Source organism: Prionailurus viverrinus, chromosome E2 (genome assembly GCF_022837055.1).
Source record: "Prionailurus viverrinus isolate Anna chromosome E2, UM_Priviv_1.0, whole genome shotgun sequence".
Lineage (NCBI taxonomy): Eukaryota > Metazoa > Chordata > Mammalia > Carnivora > Felidae > Prionailurus > Prionailurus viverrinus.
The window spans coordinates 48,657,859-48,678,698 of record NC_062575.1 but is presented as its reverse complement, the minus strand read 5'-3'; the positions used below and the strand labels follow the sequence as shown (position 1 = coordinate 48,678,698).

The 20,840-nt window shown below is 54.4% G+C and overlaps 1 protein-coding gene across 1 annotated transcript in view; it reads right to left on the bottom strand.

Annotated features, from left to right (window-relative positions):
* Window positions 1-145: 145 nt before the first annotated feature.
* Window positions 146-20,840, bottom strand: part of SPTBN4 (spectrin beta, non-erythrocytic 4) — a 77,124-nt gene continuing 56,429 nt past the window's right edge. Inside the window, exons 21-36 of the mRNA XM_047835521.1 lie at window positions 18,292-18,516; window positions 17,206-17,295; window positions 14,337-14,615; window positions 14,114-14,244; window positions 13,029-13,233; window positions 12,259-12,639; window positions 10,876-11,120; window positions 7,845-7,983; window positions 7,667-7,751; window positions 7,092-7,288; window positions 5,899-6,518; window positions 4,814-4,883; window positions 3,906-4,198; window positions 2,570-2,743; window positions 2,377-2,419; window positions 146-1,173 (exon numbers count right to left, since the gene is read on the bottom strand). Of these exons, the coding sequence (XP_047691477.1) occupies window positions 1,015-1,173; window positions 2,377-2,419; window positions 2,570-2,743; window positions 3,906-4,198; window positions 4,814-4,883; window positions 5,899-6,518; window positions 7,092-7,288; window positions 7,667-7,751; window positions 7,845-7,983; window positions 10,876-11,120; window positions 12,259-12,639; window positions 13,029-13,233; window positions 14,114-14,244; window positions 14,337-14,615; window positions 17,206-17,295; window positions 18,292-18,516 (3,336 nt within the window). The 3' untranslated portion in view covers window positions 146-1,014. The remainder of the gene's footprint in view (window positions 1,174-2,376; window positions 2,420-2,569; window positions 2,744-3,905; window positions 4,199-4,813; window positions 4,884-5,898; window positions 6,519-7,091; window positions 7,289-7,666; window positions 7,752-7,844; window positions 7,984-10,875; window positions 11,121-12,258; window positions 12,640-13,028; window positions 13,234-14,113; window positions 14,245-14,336; window positions 14,616-17,205; window positions 17,296-18,291; window positions 18,517-20,840) is intronic.

Here is a 20,840-nt window from a genome sequence, read left to right as displayed (position 1 = left end):
GTTCACATCAAGGGGACATCTAAATGTTCTCTGCAGCCACAGTCTCTCCCCGCGCCACCCTCCATTCCCCTCCCCCCGCACCCCCTCTCAGGCGCAGCCCATGAAACGCGAACAAACCAGCATAGACCGTCAAAGCCAAAGTATTTATTATAGGTACATACAGTGTGCGCCTGCCACACCGCCCCACACCCCTGGGCCCCAGCGGCTCCTCCAGGTGGCTATGGGGGCTGCCCACAACCCGGTTCCCCCACTCCCTAGGGAGGTGCTTCTGCCAGAAGCATGCAGGGGGGAGGGCTTCCCCTCGCCCCTCCCCTCACGTAGCGGCATTTACAGCTGGAGGGGGGAGGAGAGAGGAAGACAGTTTTGAGCTTTGACGCCCCTCCCATTAAAAGCCTTCGCGGATGCGGGGCGGGGGAGGAGGAGGTCGACGTTTTGCAAAAATAAACTAAGTCAGGAATTAACCGCATGGCTCTGAGACGGCGGAGTGCAGGGGCTAAGGCCCCTTCACTCCTCCTTCCCAGACAGAGATCAAGGCAGCATTGGAAGTGAGGTAAAGGCGGGGAGGAGACGTCCCCTCCCCACCCCCTAGCACCCTGGATGGTCCAGGGGACCTCACCAGCGGCCCCATGCCCATCCCTAGGGCGGAGAGGGGGGCAGGAATTATCGCCCCTACCACCCCAGCTTCTTGGGGCAGGATCTGGGGATCGGGGCAGGGGGCTTGGCTCAACTGGCCCCTTACCCGCCCCTCCCAACTCAGTTATTGCATAAAAATAATGGAGCCCCAGCACCTGGGGTGGGGTGGCGAGCAGGAAGGGGCCGAGATATGGCTATAGGGGCAGCAATCCCCCCACCACTTCCTGGAGTGCAGAAGTCCCCTCCTTTCCAGTGCCCATCTTGGCGCGTCCGCAGTGTTGGTGGAACTAGGGGCTCCCGCCCCTGCGGAAGAGAAAGTGTCTTTGTGCCCACAGTGCGGAGAGAAGGGGCGGGGATGGGTCAGGCCCAGGGGGTGGGAAGTCACTTCCGGCGCCCACTGGCCCTGCGCTCCCCTGCCTCCCGCTTGGGGTTGCCCTCATCCGTGGAGGACGTGGTAGGTAGTGTCTGCCCCCAGCGGGCGATCTCGGCGTGTTCTCCCACTGAAGCGGCCACAGCCTCCAGCCAGCCGTTCATCTCCTCCTGGGGGAGAGAGACAGGGCACAGAGTCCGGATTTGGAAGAAGGCAGACTGAGTAATAGATGAGCCTGGAATCGGACTGCCCTCTGAACTTCCGTTTTCCAGTCTATTAAATGGGGGTGATAACAATAATGCAAACCGTCGCATAGCACTTCAAGATGTGCCAGGCTCTGTTGTAAGTGCTTCGGTGGATTAATTCACTTAATCCTAAGCAATAGGATTATATCTAACACCCACTATAGAGATAAACAACAACACAAACAATGATAACATCAGCGACATTTATAGAGCACTGACCTTTACCAGGCCATGTAAGTACTCTGTATGTATCAACTTAGTTCTCATAAGAACCCTAGAATGGAAAACTGTTTTCATCTCCATGTTAAAAGTAAATTGGCAGGGAGAGAATACAGGCCTACCCCAGAGCCTCTGGTAAGAATGAATGAGATGATGAGCATTATTTTCAACATCTCTTTAAACCATCTCCATGCCTGCTCCTCTCCCCTTAGCCTCAGTCCCATTGTTCACTCTCTTCCACCCCCTCCTCCCCTCCCCACAGTCCGGCTGGGGGCCAGCCTTGTGCCCTCACATGTGGGTGCCTGTCCTGGTTGCCTCCTGGGCTCCACACCTCCTCTCTCCCTCTCGCCCTCTCGCCAGTCTACCCTGCACATTGTTGCCAAAGGATCTTTCTTAGACATCACTGTAACCTCTACCCCCCCAATCTTGCTCAAACTCTGCCATGGCTTCCCAATGCCCTTAGGACAAACTCCAACCCCCTCCAAATGGCCCACAATTCTCTGTGAGATCCAACCCCTGGGAACCTTTCTGGGATCCTTCCTCCTTGAACCCTCCACCAGCTCAGTTAATGCTTTGTATTTCTGCACCTCTGGTTCTTCTCTGCCTGTATCATCCCATTTTTTCACTAACTCCCATCTTTTATCTTTCCAGTGGTGCTTCAGGGGCCAAGGCAAGGAGGTTGGACTTTGTCCTGGGGCTTCCAGGCAGCCCTCCAGGTCCCTGCCTCCCCTCCCCCCCTCCTTAGGTTAGGAACTTCCTCTGGGCTCTCACTGTCAATAGGCTTTCCCATCATAGCCTGGTGACTCTGGCTTGTGTTTCTGGCTCACAGTTGCATCACTCTGGGCCAGAAACTAGCCAGCCAGGTTGCTCCTGAGGTCCAGAGAGGGGAGAGAAAGGACCAGATCTCACCTCATCTTTAGCCTGGAGCAAAAACTCGCTGCCATCCTGGGTCCTGTAGGAAGGGGACACAGAACTTGGGGAATCTGGGGCAGGGGCCCGGCCCACCCATCCACCAACTATCCTCCAGGGAAGCAGGGTATTGCTGGGGGGAGGAGGGGAGTCGGGCCTTGGATCCCTCCCCCTTGCCCATTGGGGGGCTCACTGGAGCTTGAAGACGTGCTTCTTTTTCTTGTAGTCACTAGCCACCTCGCTGGTGGCCTTGTGCAGGCTGAGCAGTGGCTCCCCGCCGTGTGTGCCCCCAGACGCCGGACCCTTGGCGTCCTTGTAGAAGCCCAGCTCCCCCTTGCTGAGAACGCAGTACAGGCTCACCCAAGACCTGGGGTGACGATATGGGGCTCAAGGCAGAGTCACAGCACTCTGCCTGGGAACTCTTCATTAATACCTTTCATGGCTGAAAACACCTGAGCCTTCCTTCTTCTTGGGCCTTTGCCTTAGCTGGGCCATGTGTCTGGGGTGCTCTTCCTTATGGATGTTCCTGAGCTGAGGGGAGACTCTAAGACTCTCAGTTCCAAGCCTTATGCTGACCCCTGCTGGGCCTGCCCTTCCATATCCCCTCCCATACTGAATTTCCTGAAGGCAAGACTTAAGCTGTCTTCTCCATAAGCCTTTGCTTGGGCGTGTTCCTTGCCGACTCCTTCACCCACCATGGAATCCCCTGAAAGGAGATCTCTGCATCTTGTGTCTGGTATGAGAAATGCCTATCTCCTATTCGGCCAAAGCCTCAAAGGAGAAGGAAGTCTCTTGAGTGAAATACACAGAAGGTGCCCCTTTATTCCCACCTTCGCCTCACTACGAGGAAAAAAGACTGCCTCAAGGCAAAACCTCAACCTGTTTTGCTCTTTTCACATCTTGGGTCTAGGCCTCACTCTGTTCGCTGGCCACCTCTCCCCAGATTCTGCCTCACAGTTGGACAAAAAAAGGGTTGGACAAACATGAGCTGAACTCCAAGAGTAAGTCGCTATTTAGACATCTGCATGTGCCCCCTACCTCAGACCTCAGAGCTTGGGCTCTGTCCCTTTTCAGACCTCTCCATCCACCCCGGCAACAATTTGAAACTTCGAGGATGGATCCACCCCATTCATTGAGAGGTTGGATGACCTCTCCAAGCTTCACCTTACAAACCATTGGAACCCTGTAGACTAGACCCCAAATCCAATTTGCCATTAGCTCTATAGTTAGCTCCTGAGTTGGTTGCTATGAGTTTGGGTGGCAATGTATTTACATTTGGAATATTTTCTTCCTTTACGGTCCAGCTCCCCACCTAAGCTCCACCCCCTTGGCCACCGAACTAAACACTAAGTCCCGTTCCTCCAATTCAAAGATTCGAGTCCTTGGAGCCCCGCCCCTCTTCAGGCCCCGCCTACCCCCGCCACCCGTAGGACTCCAGGAAGTTTAGTACCACCCCCAGGCCCATCTATTCATTTATTGGACACTCTGAGCTGGGGACCCGCCTTCCAAAACCCCGCCCACACGCTCACCGGTTGGACGACTTGCGGTTAGCGTCGAGCTCGCGCTTGCGCAGCAGGAAGCCCTCGTGCTGCACTGTGTGAGTGGGCGGTGGCGGAGGCGCGGGGGCGGAGCCGCCCTGGGCCGGGGCGGAGCGCGAGCGCCGGCTTCCCCCGCCCTCACCACCCTCTCTGGGCCGCGGCCGCCGTCGCGGCTTGGGCCGGTCCCGTGCCCGCGGCCGGTCCGGCCGAGGTGTCCGCTCGGGCGGCTCAAGCCCGTTGGGCAGGCGGCCTGGGGGAAGCTCACGAGGCTGAGGCAGCGACGGCTGTGTGGAGGGAGGGGGAAGAGGGGTGCTGTCCATAGGGGGGGTGTTGGAGCCATCTGCCTGGGGGACTCACGAGTCTGGGGGTCCCATCTGTCTTGGAGGCGAGTATGGGAGGGCCTCAGGGCTGGAGACCCAACTTTTAGGGGCCCCATCGGTGTCGGGAGTGAGACTGTCAGGACTCCTGGGTTTGTAATCGCTCTCGATCTTAGGGAGGAAAGCACTAGCTCTTTGGAGGTGGGTGTGCAGGCACGTTGATGTCCCGGCTGTCTGTAGGAGGAATCTGGGACTTCTGTGTGTGTGTGTGGCTGTCTGTGAGGATATGTGAACCCCCCACCGGGGTAGAGAAAGTCTAGGACAGATGTGGGAAGAGTGTGGAGTCTGCCTGTGTGTAGAGGGGAGTAGGAGTCTCCTTAGGTTGGTGGCCTTATCTTTCTTAAGGAGAGATTTTCAGTTTGTGGGAGGCATCTGGGGGCCCTTTCCATCACCCCGTGAGAATCTCTGCAGGGTTCAGATGGGGAGGGGGAGGCAGGAAGCAGGGCTAGGCATTGGTGTTTCTGACTCCTGCTGGGAGGAGAGGGTTCCCCATACCCCCACCCATCCTGAGGCTCAACTTACCCCAACAGGGAGCCCTGGGCCTGCTTCTTTCTCCTGCAGCTGCTCCACAATGTCAGCCAGGGTGGCCTTCCTGGGAGGGGGAGGCCAAAAGACCCAATGGAACTGGGGACGCCCTCTCCCAGGGACCAGCTTGGTTTTGGCTGGAGGAGCCTCCACCTCTTAGCCTGAGATGCCAGGCCCCTGTTCACTTCTTCAGCTACCTCTCTCAGATGCTTGCCTTGTACACCATAGGTACTTGGAACATGTCTGCTGGAGGACAGAACCTCTCCTTTGAGTTTTAGCCAGAGAAAAATCCAAACTGGTGCCTTCAAGCCTTTGGACATTATGCTGCCTTTTTCCCCCACCCACCCCCTGAGATCCCAAGCCCCTCAGACTTCTTTGGTCATTTTGGGTCATCACTATCCATTGTTTCCCCCGCTGGACTGGGATCTCCACCCAAACAGGGCTGAGGCTGGTATGGCCACTGCTCTCTCTAGCACATACCATATACAGAATGGGAACTCAGCAAACGTTCATGATATGCAAAATTAAAAAGGAGTCAAGAAGTCATTGTCTCCAAAACATATTTGACCAATGGTCTCTTAGTGGGGATACAGCTGATAAGATCAATCTGCCCATCATGCTCTGGTTAACACTGGACTCTGAAAGGCCTGGGTTCCAGTCCTGCTTCATCCAAGCTGATCAACTTGCCCTCTCTGAGCCTCAGTTGCCCCATCCATAAAATGGAGATGACAGTAGCCCCCAGTTTAAATGGCAGAGAAAGACTGTGATGTGATGAAGCGTTAGAAGATGGTTTCACCATTAGCCCAGTAGAGAAACTGAGGTGCAGGGAGGACAAAATCCCTGCCTGGGCCACCTAGGCAGGGGCCAGAACTCAGTAGCTAAGTCCTTTCCTCCAACAGAACTGCCACTGTGGGACCATGGGCACCTCTCCTCCTCTCCTTCAGCCTGTTTGCACCTCTGCAAAATGGGTACCAGGGCAGTAAGCAGTTCTGAGCCCCAGCAGCCCTCCCCACGGGCCCGCGTGGTTCCAGGAGCTCTCCGTGTCCCCGCTCCCTCATTCCCTGGGCACCTGAGGGCCTCACCCCTTGGCCAGCTCTCCTCTGGTAGGCATCTCCTGTTCGCTGGACTCCTGTCTCTCCAACCGCCGCTCGCGTCGCTCGCGCCGCCGCTCCATCTGCTCATAGCGGCCCAGGGTGAGGCTGTGTGCCGCCTCGTGGTCCGCGGACTCCTGCCGCTCTGGCCGTCGCCTCCGCGCAGCCTCCTCGGGTTGATCGGCCGATTCCTGACGCTCCGGTCGCCGCCTCCTGGGCAGCTCCTCGGCGCGATCAGCGGACTCCTGGCGCTCAGGGCGCGGCCGGACCTGCTCCGCCGCCGCGAGGGCCCCGGGGGTCTCCGCCGCATCCTCGGGTGCGGTCGGCGGGGCTGGAGTCTCCACCCTCCCCGGGATCTCCGGCAGCCGGTCGATGCGCGGCTGGAGGCGCTCGGGCTTGAGCTCCTGGCGCACGTACCCCACCCGGGTCCGCACCTCTGCGGACAGTGTGTCCGAGGCCCGACGAGCCAGGGGCTCCAAGCCCCTCTCGTAGCCCCCTGGCCGCAGAAGGGGCGCTGCCTTGGCCGCCAGTTCCGTGGGGTCTCCAAAGAACTTGCGCCCCAGCAGGGGCGTCGGGGGCTGCTTGCTCTGTTCCGCCTTGAGTTTCTCTATCTGGGAACGGAGGGGCCAGGGTCAGGTAAAGGGGCGTGGGGGTGGGCAGTCTGGGAAGACGCCTCTGGGTTGTCTCCCACACCATGCAGTTTAATATTTTCTATTACTGACAAGGCAAGGTTGTGCAGGCCTGCGTCCATGTTTTCTCCCTGCCAGGAACTTAATTCCTTTCTTCCTTGGCAAACATCTAGTGTTAAGAGTCGGCTAAATAATCACTTACTCTAGGTGACTTTCTGACCCTCACTGCCTCCTTCCTGAATGTCCCCTAACCCAGGGCATTGAAACAAGGGTCTCTCCTCATTCTTCAAGTCTCACTCAGATAGGCCTCCCCCTACGCCAGGACAAGTGCTCTGGGCTCCCACAGCACCTTGTGTTTCTCCCATCCCAGCCCTGGGCTGTCACTGTCTGGTGACAGGTCTGTCCCCTTCCTCTCCCCCACCGGACTGGGAGCCCAGTGAGGCTCTGTCTCAGCCCTCACTCAACCCAGCACTGAGTACCAAGTTCAAGTCCCGGTATGTCTGTCTCATATAGATGGATGGGGATGGGGGGGTGGGCAGGATCTTGGGTGCTGACCGTGGTCAGGCGCCGCAGAGAGCTGAACCTTTCTTCCCAGGCTGCAGCCGCTTTGCGGAAGGCCTCGTGTCGCCGGATAAGCTGTTCCACCTCATCCACGCTGCTGCCCAGCTCCCGGCTCTGCAGGAGCGGCTCTTGGGCTGTCAGCCAGGCATCGGCCACCACTGCCTCCTGGGCAAATTGGTGCACTTCCAGCACTGAGGGGAGACATTGGGGGTGAGGGTGAAGGGTGCACCTGTGGGCCCTTCACAGGGCACTGGCTGTTTTCTCTGGCCCTCCACCCCGCCCCCTCCACACCCTCCCGCTTCCTGTATCCCAGCCCTGACCACTCTGGGCTCTGCAGGAATGAGAGGGGCTGAGGGTATTTCTGAGGGCACCAGCTTCTCCCCTAGGTGTCCACCACCAGAGATTCAATGGCAAGACAGTCCTCTTGTCCACCGCCGCCCCCCAGGCCATCGTGTTTGCTGCTGGGCACCCATGAGTGGTGTACAAAGCATGCTGGGTCACCCTCTGGGCCTTTCCAAACATGCCAATCTCTGTGCCCTTGAACCCCATGCATGTGGGCCCCCACTCACTCTGCTGCAGCCATTCCCAATGGCGGTCCCACTTCTCTGACACCTCCTCCTTCCTGGTTCCCAGCTTGTCCAGCTGTGCCTGGATCTGGGAGTGGTGGGTGGGTAGGAGAGGCGTCAAGGGAGGTTCCTGCCCCAACGGGCACAGATGGCAGAGGGGCACCCCCGCGCCCCTTCCCACCTCGTCAGCCATGGCACTCTTGTTGAGCAGCAGAGAGCGCCCCAGCTCCTGGCAGGCTGTCAGCTCAGGCACCCGTGCCTCCAGCTCAGTCTTCAGGCCCTGGTGGTAGTTCATGAGCACCTCCACTGACGACACGTCCCTACAGTGGTCGGGGGCAGGAATCTGAGCCTCAGATAGCCTCTCCAGGCCCCCATGGCAGATGCAAGTCCCGGATGAACCCAGATCCCTGAGCCAGCTGTTTGGTAGCATCTCAGGACACCCACCTTGTCAGGCCAGGTGCTGAGGGGCCAAGCTCTTCACTGACTCAGTGACTCCAACTTTTTCCAAGGTGCTCAAATGGCACATTCTGGTGATTCTAACCTCAGGTGTCAAGATCTAATTTTTCTAACTTTTTAAAGCTAAGCTTCTGAAGGCTCCACTGGCCAATGATCTGAACTTTCCAAGTCTGGGCTATCCAAACGGCAGGCAGCCGCTAGACCTGGGTAGCAAGTGAGCCCTTGAAATGTGGCTGGTCTGAATTGAGATGTGTTGAATTGTAAAGTACACATCCTATTCTGAAGACTGTAAAATAGCCCAATGATTTTTATTTATTAAAAAAATATATTTTGGGGGCGCCTGGGCAACTCAATTTCGGTTAAGCGCCTGACTTTGGCTCAGATCATGATCTCACAATTTGTGAGTTCAAGTCCTACATTGGGCTCTGTGCTGACAGCTCAGAGCCTGGAGCCTGCTTCGGATTCTGTGTCTCCCTCTCTCTGCCCCTCCCCCGCTCACACTCACTCTCTCTAATATAAATAAACATTAAAATATATTCTTAATTTTTTAAAAATAAGCTCTACCCCCCAACATGGGGCTCGAACTCATGATCCTGAGATTAAGATCCTGGCTCATGCTCTACCGACTGAGCCAGCCAGGTACTCCTCAATAATTTTAATACTGACTACATGTTGAAATGATATATATTTGGGTTAGTAAAATGAATCACTAAAATTAATTTTCACTTGCCTCTTTGTACTTTTTTATTGAGTTAAAAAAATTTTTTTTAAAGTAATCTCCACACCCAACCTGGGGCTCAGACTTACAACCTTGAGATCAAGGGTTGTGTGCTCTACTGCCTGAGACAGCCAGACACCCCTGTACTTTTCTGATGTGTTTACAAGAAAAGCTTAAATTATATATGTGGCTCACATTTGTGGCTTGCATTATGTATCTACTGGACAGTGCTGTTCTCAGCTATCCTATGCCGAAACAAACCCCAAACTTCTGAAGGTTCCCCCAGTCAGCAAGCATAGCTTTGTAAGACTTAATACAGCCAAACTTACTTCTGAAGATCCTGAATTATAATGATTCCTGCCTAAGACTTAGTACATCTGGAATGATCTATTTCCCCAAAGTGCCCTCCTCTGAAGTTCTCCATCTCAGTAAATTCACCCATTCATCCATGACTCCTTTTTTTCTCTCAGCCCCTAAAGCTAATTCATCAGTCAGACCGGACATCTATAACTTTAAAACACACACTGTGAAATGCTGTGACACCTCTGAGATTTTGTATTAAAAGAACTCAGCAAGGGGTGGAGGGAGAGTTGGGGAGCACACAGATGAAACAAGGTGGGCCAAATGTTGATGGGTGTTCATTCTCTGCGTGGGGGTTCACTGTACTGTTATCACGACTTCCGTGTACATTTGAAATTTTTCCTAATAAAGATTTTTTTTAATCCCTAAAATGAATAACTTCTCCCCATCTCTACAACCATCACACTGAACCAAGCCCCCATCATCTCTCACCTGGATTATAGCAGCAGCCTCCTGGCTGGTGCACCTGTTTCTACCCCTGTTCTCTGTACTCCTTTTCCCGCAAGGCATCTGGAGTAATCTTTCTCAAATGCACCTCATATCACATCACTCCCCTGCGGTGAAGTCTCCCACGGCTCCCAACTCAGGAAAAAAGGCAAACTCCTCACCATGCCCTATTGCCCCTCCCAGCTCATTTCCTACCACTCTCTACTCTCCCCCACCCCCACTTACTCCATCCAACAGTAATGATTGTCTAGCTCCTCCTCAAAATACAACCTACCTCGGGATCTTTGCACTTGCTGATCCTTCCACCTGGAAAACTCTTCCCCCCCACCCAAAAAAAAACTTTACCCAACTCACCATCACTTCCCCCAAACTTTACCCAACTCACCATCACTTCCTTTAGGCCTCCATTCAAACATCACATCCTCAGAGAGGACTTGCCAGCTAGCACCTCATCCCCTTACCTTGCTTTGTCTTCCGAGCGCTTATTACTACCTGAAATAATATTAGGTGCTTTTTAATTTATTTGTTGCCTGCCTTTATGCTCAGAATGTAAGCAGCATCAGGAAAGCAGCTTGGTCTTGCTAACCATCCACGCACAGTAGGCATTCAAGAAATATTTGCTGAGTAAATGAACGTAGGCAAGGCCTCACAGTCAGAGTCACCACTCTCCAAATCCCTGTCTTCCTGGACACGCTGCTGAACTACATTTCCCAGCCTCCCCGCAGACAGGTTGGGGCTCCTGGGCTGACAGATGGGAGTGCAGGTTTAGTCCCTGAAACCTCCCATGTGATCTTTCTCTCCTCTTCAGCGACTGCAACTTCTGGGGCCAAGTGATGGAAAGCCCTTGGGTCCCCATCACCGTGGGATGGGTTTCTGTTGGCCGCTCACTTTGAAGCGTCAGGTCAGCAATAAATCAGTGCCCTCCACCCACTAGGTTAAGCCACAAATGCAGTCCCACACCTTGCTTTCCCTATCCTGGCTGCAGCCCACTCCATGACGTGACACAGGGAGGGCAGCAGTGGGCAACTGGGAAGGCCAGAAGGCAAGAGGATGCCCTGAGCTGCCAAGGCCAGGACTGACAAGGGGTCATAGCACACATGAAGCATTTCGTCCAGTGCCTGGCAGTTGGGTATTGAGATTTCTTCAGGGAAGGGGACTGCCGATGGGCTGCGGCGGGGAGGGGGGTGGTGCCCAGAGGCAGGTAGGGAGCCCGAGGTGGGATGAGGGGCACCTGGGCTTGTCAGCTGCCCCAATCTGGCCGGCGATGCCGTCCATCCAGGAGAGCAGGTCACGGGCCTGGCTGTGGAATCGCAGCGCGTCGGCCGTGGAGCTGACGTGCAGGCGGGCGTCTTCACAGGCTGCCAGCAGCTCCTTCCAGCCCTGCAGCACCTCCTGCTCCCGGCTGGCGATGGCCTCTGCGTGCTCACCCGCGTACACCGTCCGCAGCTGGGCTGCCCCCTCCTGCAGCTGCCGTACCTGCGGGGCATGCCCGGTCCAGCGCCGGCCCTCCTCCGGAGCCAGGCCCCGCCCCCCGGATCCAGGCCCCGCCCCGCCTCGGCTGGCCCGGTGTAATGAGCCGCCACCCTTGTGATCCCACAACTGGGTCTCCCCCCCTTATCCGCTGCCTGATTTCTGTTTGGGTTGCCCACTTTCTGATTGCTTTTTAGACCCATACCATGTTTCACTCACGTCTGCTACCTGTTTGTCATTGACTCACCTGCGTTCTGACTGCTTTTGGACCTATGACCGGGTTTCTTTCAGTCCGCTGCCTGATTTCTTTTGGTCTGAGAGCCCTACTTCCACTGGGTCTGCCTCTACCTCAGTACAGACCGATCTGATTTCCTTCAGGAAACCTCTTTCCACCCTGATGTTGAGTAGACATACTCTCCATTTTTTTCTTCACTCAGTTTTTTTTTTTTTTTTTTTTTTCAGACTCACTACCTACTGCCCAAGTTCCTTCAGAATGGTTATTCAGTTACTATTGGGTCTCCTACTCAGTTTCTATCGGCTCTGCCATGTGAGTTCACCAGACCGGCCACTCACTCCCTATTGGTTCAGCCGCCTGACTTCTTTTGGAGTGACCACCATGTTTCTATCAGATCCACTGCCTAATCACTATCAGTCTCTCTGCTTGATTTCTGACAGTCTGACAGTCTAACAGCTTCATTGTCATTTCCATGAAACCCACTCCCATCAAAGTTCTTGCAGGAAAATCACAGGATACCATCTGAGACCTATCAAATTTCTATCTGCCCCAGAGCCAAATTTCTCTTAACCCTCTGAAATTTCCTTTAGGCTCTCCATGTGGATTTGGAAGATTCCCTTCACAGTTTCTAGGAGAACCCCTGCCATTGGAGAAACTGTCTGATTTCTATCAGACATTCTGTACCACCTTTCCCCCTACACCGCCTGAGTTCTACGCACCAAGCAATCAGGCGGTTTTCTGCCTGCCCCATCATCTGGCTTCTCCCTGTTCTGTGGTCTGTTTTCATCTGTTCTACTGTCTAATGTCGATCTGTTCTACAGCCTGACTTTGGCCTGCTCTGCAGCCCAACATGCCTTGGCCACGCTGTCCAGGCCCTCCCACCTCCCCTCTTGGCCACCGGCGCCCCACCTGGGACACGAGGAGCTGCAGGTCATGCTCAAAGGCCCGCAGGGTCCGCTGCATGGAGCTGGCGCTGGGTCTCGGCTCAGGTGGGGCGGTCAGACGGGGCAGTCGCCTCCGCTTCTCCTCGATCTGACCCTGAAGCTCTCGGGCATCGCTGAAGAACTTATGCAGCTCCCGAGAGGCGGCCAGAAGCTGAGCCCTTGTGCCCATAAGCTCCAGCAGCTCGGCCCAGGCCTCGTTCAGCCCGTCCTTCCACTCAGCCATGGTGGCCGCCGCCGTGTGGCCGCACTCAATCAGCTCATCCACCATCTGGTTCACGGCCGCCAGCCGCTCCCGCCCTGCCGTGCCCGTCTCACTGGCGAACTCGGAGAATTTCTCCTGCAGCACCTGCCACCAGGAACACAGCATGGGCCAAGGCCCTTTACACACAAGCCCCCTCCACCCCTTGTACCCGTGTAAGAGTAATAATAGTAACGATGATGATGACGGTCACGAGAAAGAGCAAGATCGAATGCTCATCGAGCACTTGCTCTGTAGCAATAACAGCAGCAAGAAAAATAATCCGATGACAGTAACTGACGCCATCTTGGGCACCGTGTTTGCTGGGTATTGTCCTAAGTGCCTTACATTCTGGTAAATTCTTGGGGCTCACAAAAGAGCCAAAAGGTGGGTGCTATGATCATCCTCGGATTCGAGCTGGGGAAGCTGAGGCCCAGAGAACCTTAGGAGCATACGCGGTCGCCGCGGGTATTAATGTTATGACTGGTGGTGCTCACCGTGACGTGCTCAAAGTCCTGGCCAAGCTCAGGGGAGCCGGCCACCACCTCCTTCTCCGCGATCCAGTGCTCGAGCTCGTCCACCTGGCGGCTGAGCTGGTACAGCCAGTACTGCTGCTCCAGGCTCACCCTGCGCTCTTCGCCCAGCTCCTTGAGTGCCACATACAGGCGGTCCACCTGAGACTGCCGACGGCTGATCTGCTCGCTGATGGGGGACACGGAGGGGCAGGGATGGAGCCCCCCGAGACTTCAGGACAGAGCTGTGACCCCCTGCCACCCCCCTCTCAGGGCAGGGCTGTGTTTCCTCTGAACCTTCGGCCACAGTAGCACCTGCTCGGACTCCTTCGCGGGGGCTTCTGTTTTCTGCAAGACTCGGATTCAGCGAACCCAGTACTTGCATCTCAGCGCTCAGGGGAAACCGCTTCCCTAAGCTTGACAAGCTCACTGCCCCTCTCCCCTCCCCCCATCTTCTCTGTGGTCCCACCCCCTGCCCCTCCAGTGACCCAGGCGGGGCTCCCGACTCCCTACTTGGGTCCCCAGCCAAGGCACCTCACCTCCAGTCCATCTCCTGGCTCAGGAGGGCAGAGGTCTAACCCTGGGCCCCCTCTCAGGTCCCAACCCAGGCCTCCCAGAGATGGCCCCTACTCCTGACCTTAGGGAGGCCATACACCTGGCCACCCAGGAGGTCTCAGGCCACACCCAATCACAGCACTCCAGGGTTTTCTGTCCTTCTGGACACTTCCCAGACACTGGGTGGAAAGAAGGCCCTTCCCTGTCTTGAGCTCTTCCTTCTCTCCTCAGTCTGAGGCATCACCTCGCATCCCTACACTCAAATTCCAGTACCCCTGGCCCCACCCTCTCAACCATCCCTGGGCACTGCCCCTCCATCCGGGGCCCCAACCACGTGCTGAAATCCGAGGGCTCCAGCTCGGGGCAGTGAGGGCCCCTCCCACCCCAATGTCCAATTTGGGACCGTGTCCCAATTTCCACCAGCGAAGCTTCAGACTCTGCTGGGCCATTCCTTAAGAACTGGCTCCGCCCCCGCCTGACCCCAATCCCCCCCCCCCCCGCCCCCGTCCGCCCACCTGTCCGGGTGCCCCATCTCCAATAGCGCCCGGCACTGGCGCGACAGCTGCGCGATGCTTTCCTCGTAGTTCTCCACGCCCTGCTCCAGCTGCAGGTGCTTCTTGAGCAGCTGCAGGGTGCTCTGTTCGTCCTGGGGGCACACGGCGCCCGCGATGAGGCGGCAGCGGCCGGCCCCGGGCTCCAGAGCCCCCAGGTCCCCCGCACCCCCCAGCCCGGGCGCACCTTGCCCTTGTCCTCACTCATCATGAGCAGCTCCTGCTCGCCCAGCCACGCCTCCACCTCCGCCACGTCGAAGTAGTACTGCTCCACCTGGAAGGCGGCGTCCAGCACCTGCTGCCGCCGCTCCGCCGCCTCCCGCAGGCCGGCCCAGGCGGCCTGCAGCTGCTCCTGACCTCGGCGCACGGCCTCCGCCTCCGGGCTACGCAGCGAGGCCAGCGTGCCCGCGCGCTCCAGCACCTCCTCCAGCCGCGGCCCGTGCGCCTGGATCTCCCGTCGCAGGCCCTGGGGGCGGGAGGTGGGGGTGTGGGTGGAGAGGGGCTTTCCGAGGCCCGGCAGGACCGCGTGCGCACAGCCCACGGAGGGCATCAGAACCTCCCCCCCCCCCCCCATGCCCCGCAGATAGCCCTCCACCTTGCGGCAGGTACCACGGAAGCAGTTTGCTGTAACTCGCTCACTCACACCCCCATGTTGCAGGTGGGAAAACAAGCAATTAGTAAGGGGGTGACAGGACTTGAGCACAGGACGCTGGCCCCAGAGACTGTGCTCTCAACCAAGCCGCCTGGTGGTGTCAGATACCCTCTAATGGTTGAAACAGGCTGCGAATCAGGTTGCTTAGGGGCAGAGGCTGTCTAACTCACGGGCAGTGAAGTATGCAAATCTTTTTACACGTGGGTACACCGTGTACCCAGGGCAGGATGTGGAACACTTCCATCACCCTCCAAGGTTCCCCCTCAAGCAGCTCTGCACTTGCCGTGTGCCCTCCTTGGCTTCTGTGCCTCAGTTTCCTCAAGTTGCAAACGGAGATAATACTTGTGGACACTGAGCGCCTGCTACCTGGCTGTCAGGCACTTTGCCAAGCAAGCGCTCTGCATGATGTAGCAGCTCATCTGGTCCTCATGGCAGCCCCAGGAGTCTGACTTCATTCTATCTCACTTTACAGATGGGGAAGCCGAGGCATGGCGCGGGGGGGGGGGGGGGGTGGTGTTGAGGAACTTGCCAACTGCACATGGCTGGTGGTGGCCCTAACATCCACCTTGTGGGGTTGTTACTATGGCACACTCAGAACTGTGCCTGGTATGCAGTAGGTGCTCAATCAGTACCAACTGCTATCACTCGTCCAACAGCTCCTGAGTGTCCAGCACTCTTGTGCACGCACAGCTGAGCTCCCCCAGCGTTAAGCACGAAGTGCACTTGACTGCTTGCCTCAACCGTGAAAAGGACAGGCCAGTTCTGCTTGTCCTCAACACTGTCAACGGCCAAGAGTGTGTTCATCGAAACAGAGACACGAAAGCTGGGGCGCCTGGGTGGCTCAGTTAGCTAAGCGTCCAACTCTTTTTTTTTTTTACAGAGTTTATATATATATATTTTTTAACGTTTATTTATTTATTTTTTTTGAGACAGAGAGAGACAGAGCATGAATGGAGGAGGGTCAGAGAGAGGGAGACACAGAATCTGAAACAGGCTCCAGGCTCTGAGCTGTCAGCACAGAGCCCGACGCAGGGCTCGAACTCACGGACCGTGAGATCATGACCTGAGCTGAAGTCGGCTGCTTAACTGACTGAGCCACTCAGGCGCCCCAAGTGTCCAACTCTTGATGTCAGCTCGGGCTGTAATCTCGTGGTTGTGGGATCGAGCCCAGAGTCAGGCTCCATGCTAAGCGGAACCTGCTTGGGATTGTCTCTCCCCTCCCTTCTCCCTGCCCCTCCCCTGCTCATGAGCTCTCTCTCTCTCTCTCTCTCTCTCTCTCTCTTTCTCTCTCTCTCTCAAAATAAATAAATTTAAAAAGAAGAAGAAGAAGAACGAAATCTAAAAAGACCCTCCATCTGTGCAGTGTGGTCACAAACTTTTGAGAATAATTTGTAAACCCACCTCCCCTCCATCTCTCAGTGCCCATTCTCCCAACTCATATTCTTTGGTAAAGGGGGTAATGAGAATAGCTGGTAGGGTTACTGTGGGGATTAAATTAAACAACCAACATACCCCCCTAGGACGGCACTTGGCACACAGTAAGTCTTTTAATCCACGTGTAATTATTATTGGTAGTCGTAGTATTTCTCTTTTATGTGTCTTACACTAGGCTTTGACTGAGTTGCTTTGACTGAAGAGTCCTTCGGCTAAGTGATTTGAAAATTTAGATGTGGAACTAAGGCCCGGAGAAGTGAACAGAGATCCAGAGAGATCTTTGGGGCTCAAAAGCACCCCCACCTTGATCAGCTGGGGAGTCAGTGCTCTCCCACTGATTATCTCATCCTTTCTCCCTGTGGGTGGTTTGAGTTCTCATCTATTGTTGTGTTTCTTTGTCCTTGACCAACAGCCATGCTTCTCACTGTTACTCATGGGACCCTGGCTTTCCTTTGAGGAACCCCCTTGCCTCAATCTCAGCCCAGGTGATTAAGGCTGACTCCACCTGCAGGTTCCAAGAGTGGGCCCTGAGTCCAGACCAGGCCAACAGAGCAGACAAATCCCCGGCCACCATGATTAGTTCGGGGATGGGTATGGGACTCAAGCTCGGCCAGGGAGAGTTTATCCCTGGGACCATTGCTGAAAATACTGAGAGAGAGAAGTCCTCTTCAGTTTTACTGTTGGGATGTACACTTGAATCTGCTGGAGGTCTTTCGCTACCAGGGGAGAAGAGCTGGCCCTGAGAACAAAGCTACCACAGAAACATACACCCACACACCCACACTCACACCACGTTGAGAGATTCGTGACATCACGGAAGTACCTGGATGCATCTATACCTGCTGTCCATCACAGTCTTCCCCATCACAAGAGCCAGCGAATTTCCTTTTTGGGGCCTTAACCACTTGGACCTGTTTTCTCTCATATCCAGATGTGTCCTAACCCACACCCTCACCCTGGCTCTGCTCACCTGGTTCTTTTTGATGTACTGTTGGACAGCCTGCAAACCACTGCCTCGCTCGGTCTGCATGGCCAGTGGCAGTCGCTCCTGGACCCATGCCTGGGGAGGATACAGGGAGCAGGTCAAGGGGAGAATGCACCCAAGGACCCCTGCATCCCAATTCAACTGGAAGCCACCGGCACAGTATCTAAGGCCCTTCCTCACCAAAGAGTCTTGGTCACATCTTTGGCCCCTTCTCTTGACATGCTCTACTTTGCTCTCTGCATGCACTCAAGCCAGGTTCGTGCTTACCTCTGTCCTCTGCACAGGCACGTCTTGCTTCCTGGAATTCCCTTCCTGCTCCCTCAGTGGGCTCACTGGGACTCTTCCTTCCTGTGTCCACTCAGACATCCCCTCCTCTAGGAAACCCTCCCTGACTCTGGACCTTGGCCAGCTGCCTCCTAACTTCCTCATAACAGCCCTAATCACCCTGGATTGTCACTGTCTGGAGAGAGCTCTGTCTCCCCACCCCCCCCCCCCCCCCGCCCCCTTGGACTCTTGAGCCCTCTATGGGCAGGAATGGGGTCCGTCTTGGTCACCCCCGTGACTGCATTATCATCCAAGCCCAGAGCTGGGCCCATAATGATCAAGTGAATGAGCAAATGCGTGAGTAAATGAACGAATGAGCAAATGAGGAAGTGAGTGACTAAGTGCGAAAATGAATGAATGAGGGGCGAGCGAATAAATGGATAGTAATAAATCAGCGAGGGAAGGAATAAAGGATGAGTCAGTGAACAACTAAATGGCTTCATGAATAAATCAAGGAATGAGAGTAAGTGAGGGTGGAAAAGGTGAATGAATAAATGCGTGGATAAGTGAACGAGTGAATGAGTAAGGGAAGGACTGAGTGACTGGGTCTAGCGCGGTGTCAGTCGGTAGGTCTCCCAGTCAGCTCCGCCCTTGAACTCGCCAAGGTCCCACGGCCTCGCCCCCACTCCCAACCTCCACTCCCCCGCTGGCTCGCCGGCTCGCCTGTGGCCTCCTAACCCGACCCATCCGCGCAACCCTCACCTCCCGGTTACCCCGGTCCCGCCCCGTCCCCTCGCCGGTCCTCACCAGCTCGTCGTCGAGGTCGTGCGCCACCTGGTGCAGCTCCTTGGAGGCGAGCAGCAGGCGGCGGCGCTCCTGCAAGGGCTCGAGCAGGCGCACCAGGCGCTCGCCCACCGCGTTCTGCCGCTCGCCCACCAGCTCCTTGCTGGCCGGCTCCAGGGGCAGCGCCGCGGTCTGCGCCTGCAACTCTCCCACCTCGCGGTACCACTCCTCCACCTGCGACTCCATCGACTGTGGGGACAGGGGCAGAGACAACGGGCTCCACCCTCCCTCCCTCCCCATCCTGCTGCGGCTTGCAGGACCTTCATGGTGACGGCCAAACCCGTCACCACGAGGCACCATTTCACTGGGCCCTTGCCCTCCAGAAGCGCTACCCTCCTCGCTGATGCTGCCACACATTAAACAAGTTCCTGCCTCAGGGCCTTTGCCTTTGCTATTCCCCCTACCAGGCATGCTCTGCCTTGTCAATCAGATTTCAGTTCAAACATTATTTTCTCAAAGAGGCTTACCTGCCCCCCTGGACTAAAGCGGCCCACTAATTCGTTAATTGTCAGAACAACCCTTCAAATTTCCACCCTACTTTACAGAGGTGGAAACTGAGGCCCAGAGAAGTTAGGTAACTTGTCCAAAAGAGCCAACCTTTCCAAACATCATAAATACAACATTATAGTGATTTAAATGGCTGGTATGCCATAGGGGTAGACAGAAAGTGCAAAAGCAGACCCAAATACACTGGAGAATTCATACATTTTATAGATGCCATTTCAAATCTCCAAAGAAAAGATGGATTATTCAATGAGTGGTCAGGGGCCAACTGGCTAACCAGTTTAGCTGGATCCCTTCCTTGCTCTTTGTGCTGAAAACAATTCCAGATGGATTAAAGACTTAAATGGAATAAGTAAATCCATAAGGCAGAGAAGAAAACCTGGGCAAATGCTTTTATAATCTTAGGATGGAGAAAATCTTTCCAAGCAAAAAAAAAAAAAAAAAAAAAATCATAAAGGGAAAGATTTATAAATTTGGCCACATAAAATACTTTTGCACCAACCAAAATTTCTAAATGTAGTTGGAAGGCAAGTGACTACCTGAAAAAAATATTTAACACATATTAGAACAAGGAGCTAGTTTCTTTGACAGTCAAAGAATTCCCCTTCTCCCTGCTTCCTTTGTCTCCACTTACCACCATCAGATAATTCTGTCTTTATTTGAGGGTTGTTTTTTTTTTTTATCGGTCTCCGGCCTCTAGAATGGGAGCTTCATGAGGGCAGGGTTTGTGTCAATTGGCCTGTGTATTCCTGAGCACCTAGAACAGTGTCTGCCATGTAGAAGGTTTTCAGTTGTGATTTGTTCAATGCCAAAGACAAAGGCTGGCCCAATGTGAACAGGCACTTCTCCCAGTGAAAAGGCAAACACAGAAGACAAACTAAGCACCCGAAAAGATGCCCAGTCTCACTAATCAGCAGGAAAACACAATTTAAAACAAAGTATCTTTCCCTATTCACCAGATTGGCAAACATGTAAGGGGAGGATAATATCTAGTATTGGCGAAGATGCAGAGGGACGGTCAGGCACACTCAGCCACTGTCGGTCGGTGGTGGTGCAAATTAGTAGAGCCTTTTTGGAAGGCAATTTGGCAAGTCCTATCAAAATGTAAAAAAAAAAAAAAAAGCAAAAATGTGCATACGTTTTGACCCAGCATTTGCACTTGCCCTTCTAGGAATGTAACTAAAGAAATACTGGCACATGTGCACAAAGATGTTTGTCCCAGGATGTTCACTGTAGCTGTTTGTCCAAGGATCACATCGTAGCAGAGTTTATAATGGGAAAACATTAGAAACAAACACGATGCCCATCAAGAATGAAATGGTTAAAAAAATCCACATCAGTATGGAATAATGGTCAAGACTTACTGTTAACAGAAAAAAGCAACTTAGAACACACATTTGAATATATTACATTTGTCACGGGTTGCACATGCATAACGATTCCCTGGAATAAACAAGAAATTAACCACAGATGGTACCTATTGGGGAGACGAGAACTCCATGAATGGGGCAGGGGTGAAGGAGAGACTTGTTGCATAGGATTTTTTTGTACAGCTTTTGATGTCTGAGCCATAAAATATAATTATTAAAAAATTTAAGCATTAAAAAATTAAAAACAGTAAAAATCCATGCAGGTAGTGAATGAGTGCACAGAAAGAGGTCCAGGAGGATGCACACCAAATCATAACTGAGGTTTCCTTTGGGTGCGGGAATGAGAGGCATGGTTAAGGGAGACTTTACGTCTTACTGAAGACTTCTAGGTTAGTAAGACCTTTTACCAAAAGAATATATTAATTTATTACTTGTGTGACTCTAAACAGATGGGGGAAAGCCATAAAAGAAAGCAAAACAATAATGAAATTAAGTGGTAACAGATTAGAGCAAATGACTGCAACTCAATACTCAAGACCCAAGAATCAAGTGAAGACTTTTTGTTCCAAAGTTCGGTAATGCAGAACTGTTGATTTTGCCAGCCCACCATTCACCCTTTCCTCTGCAGCACCTCAAATC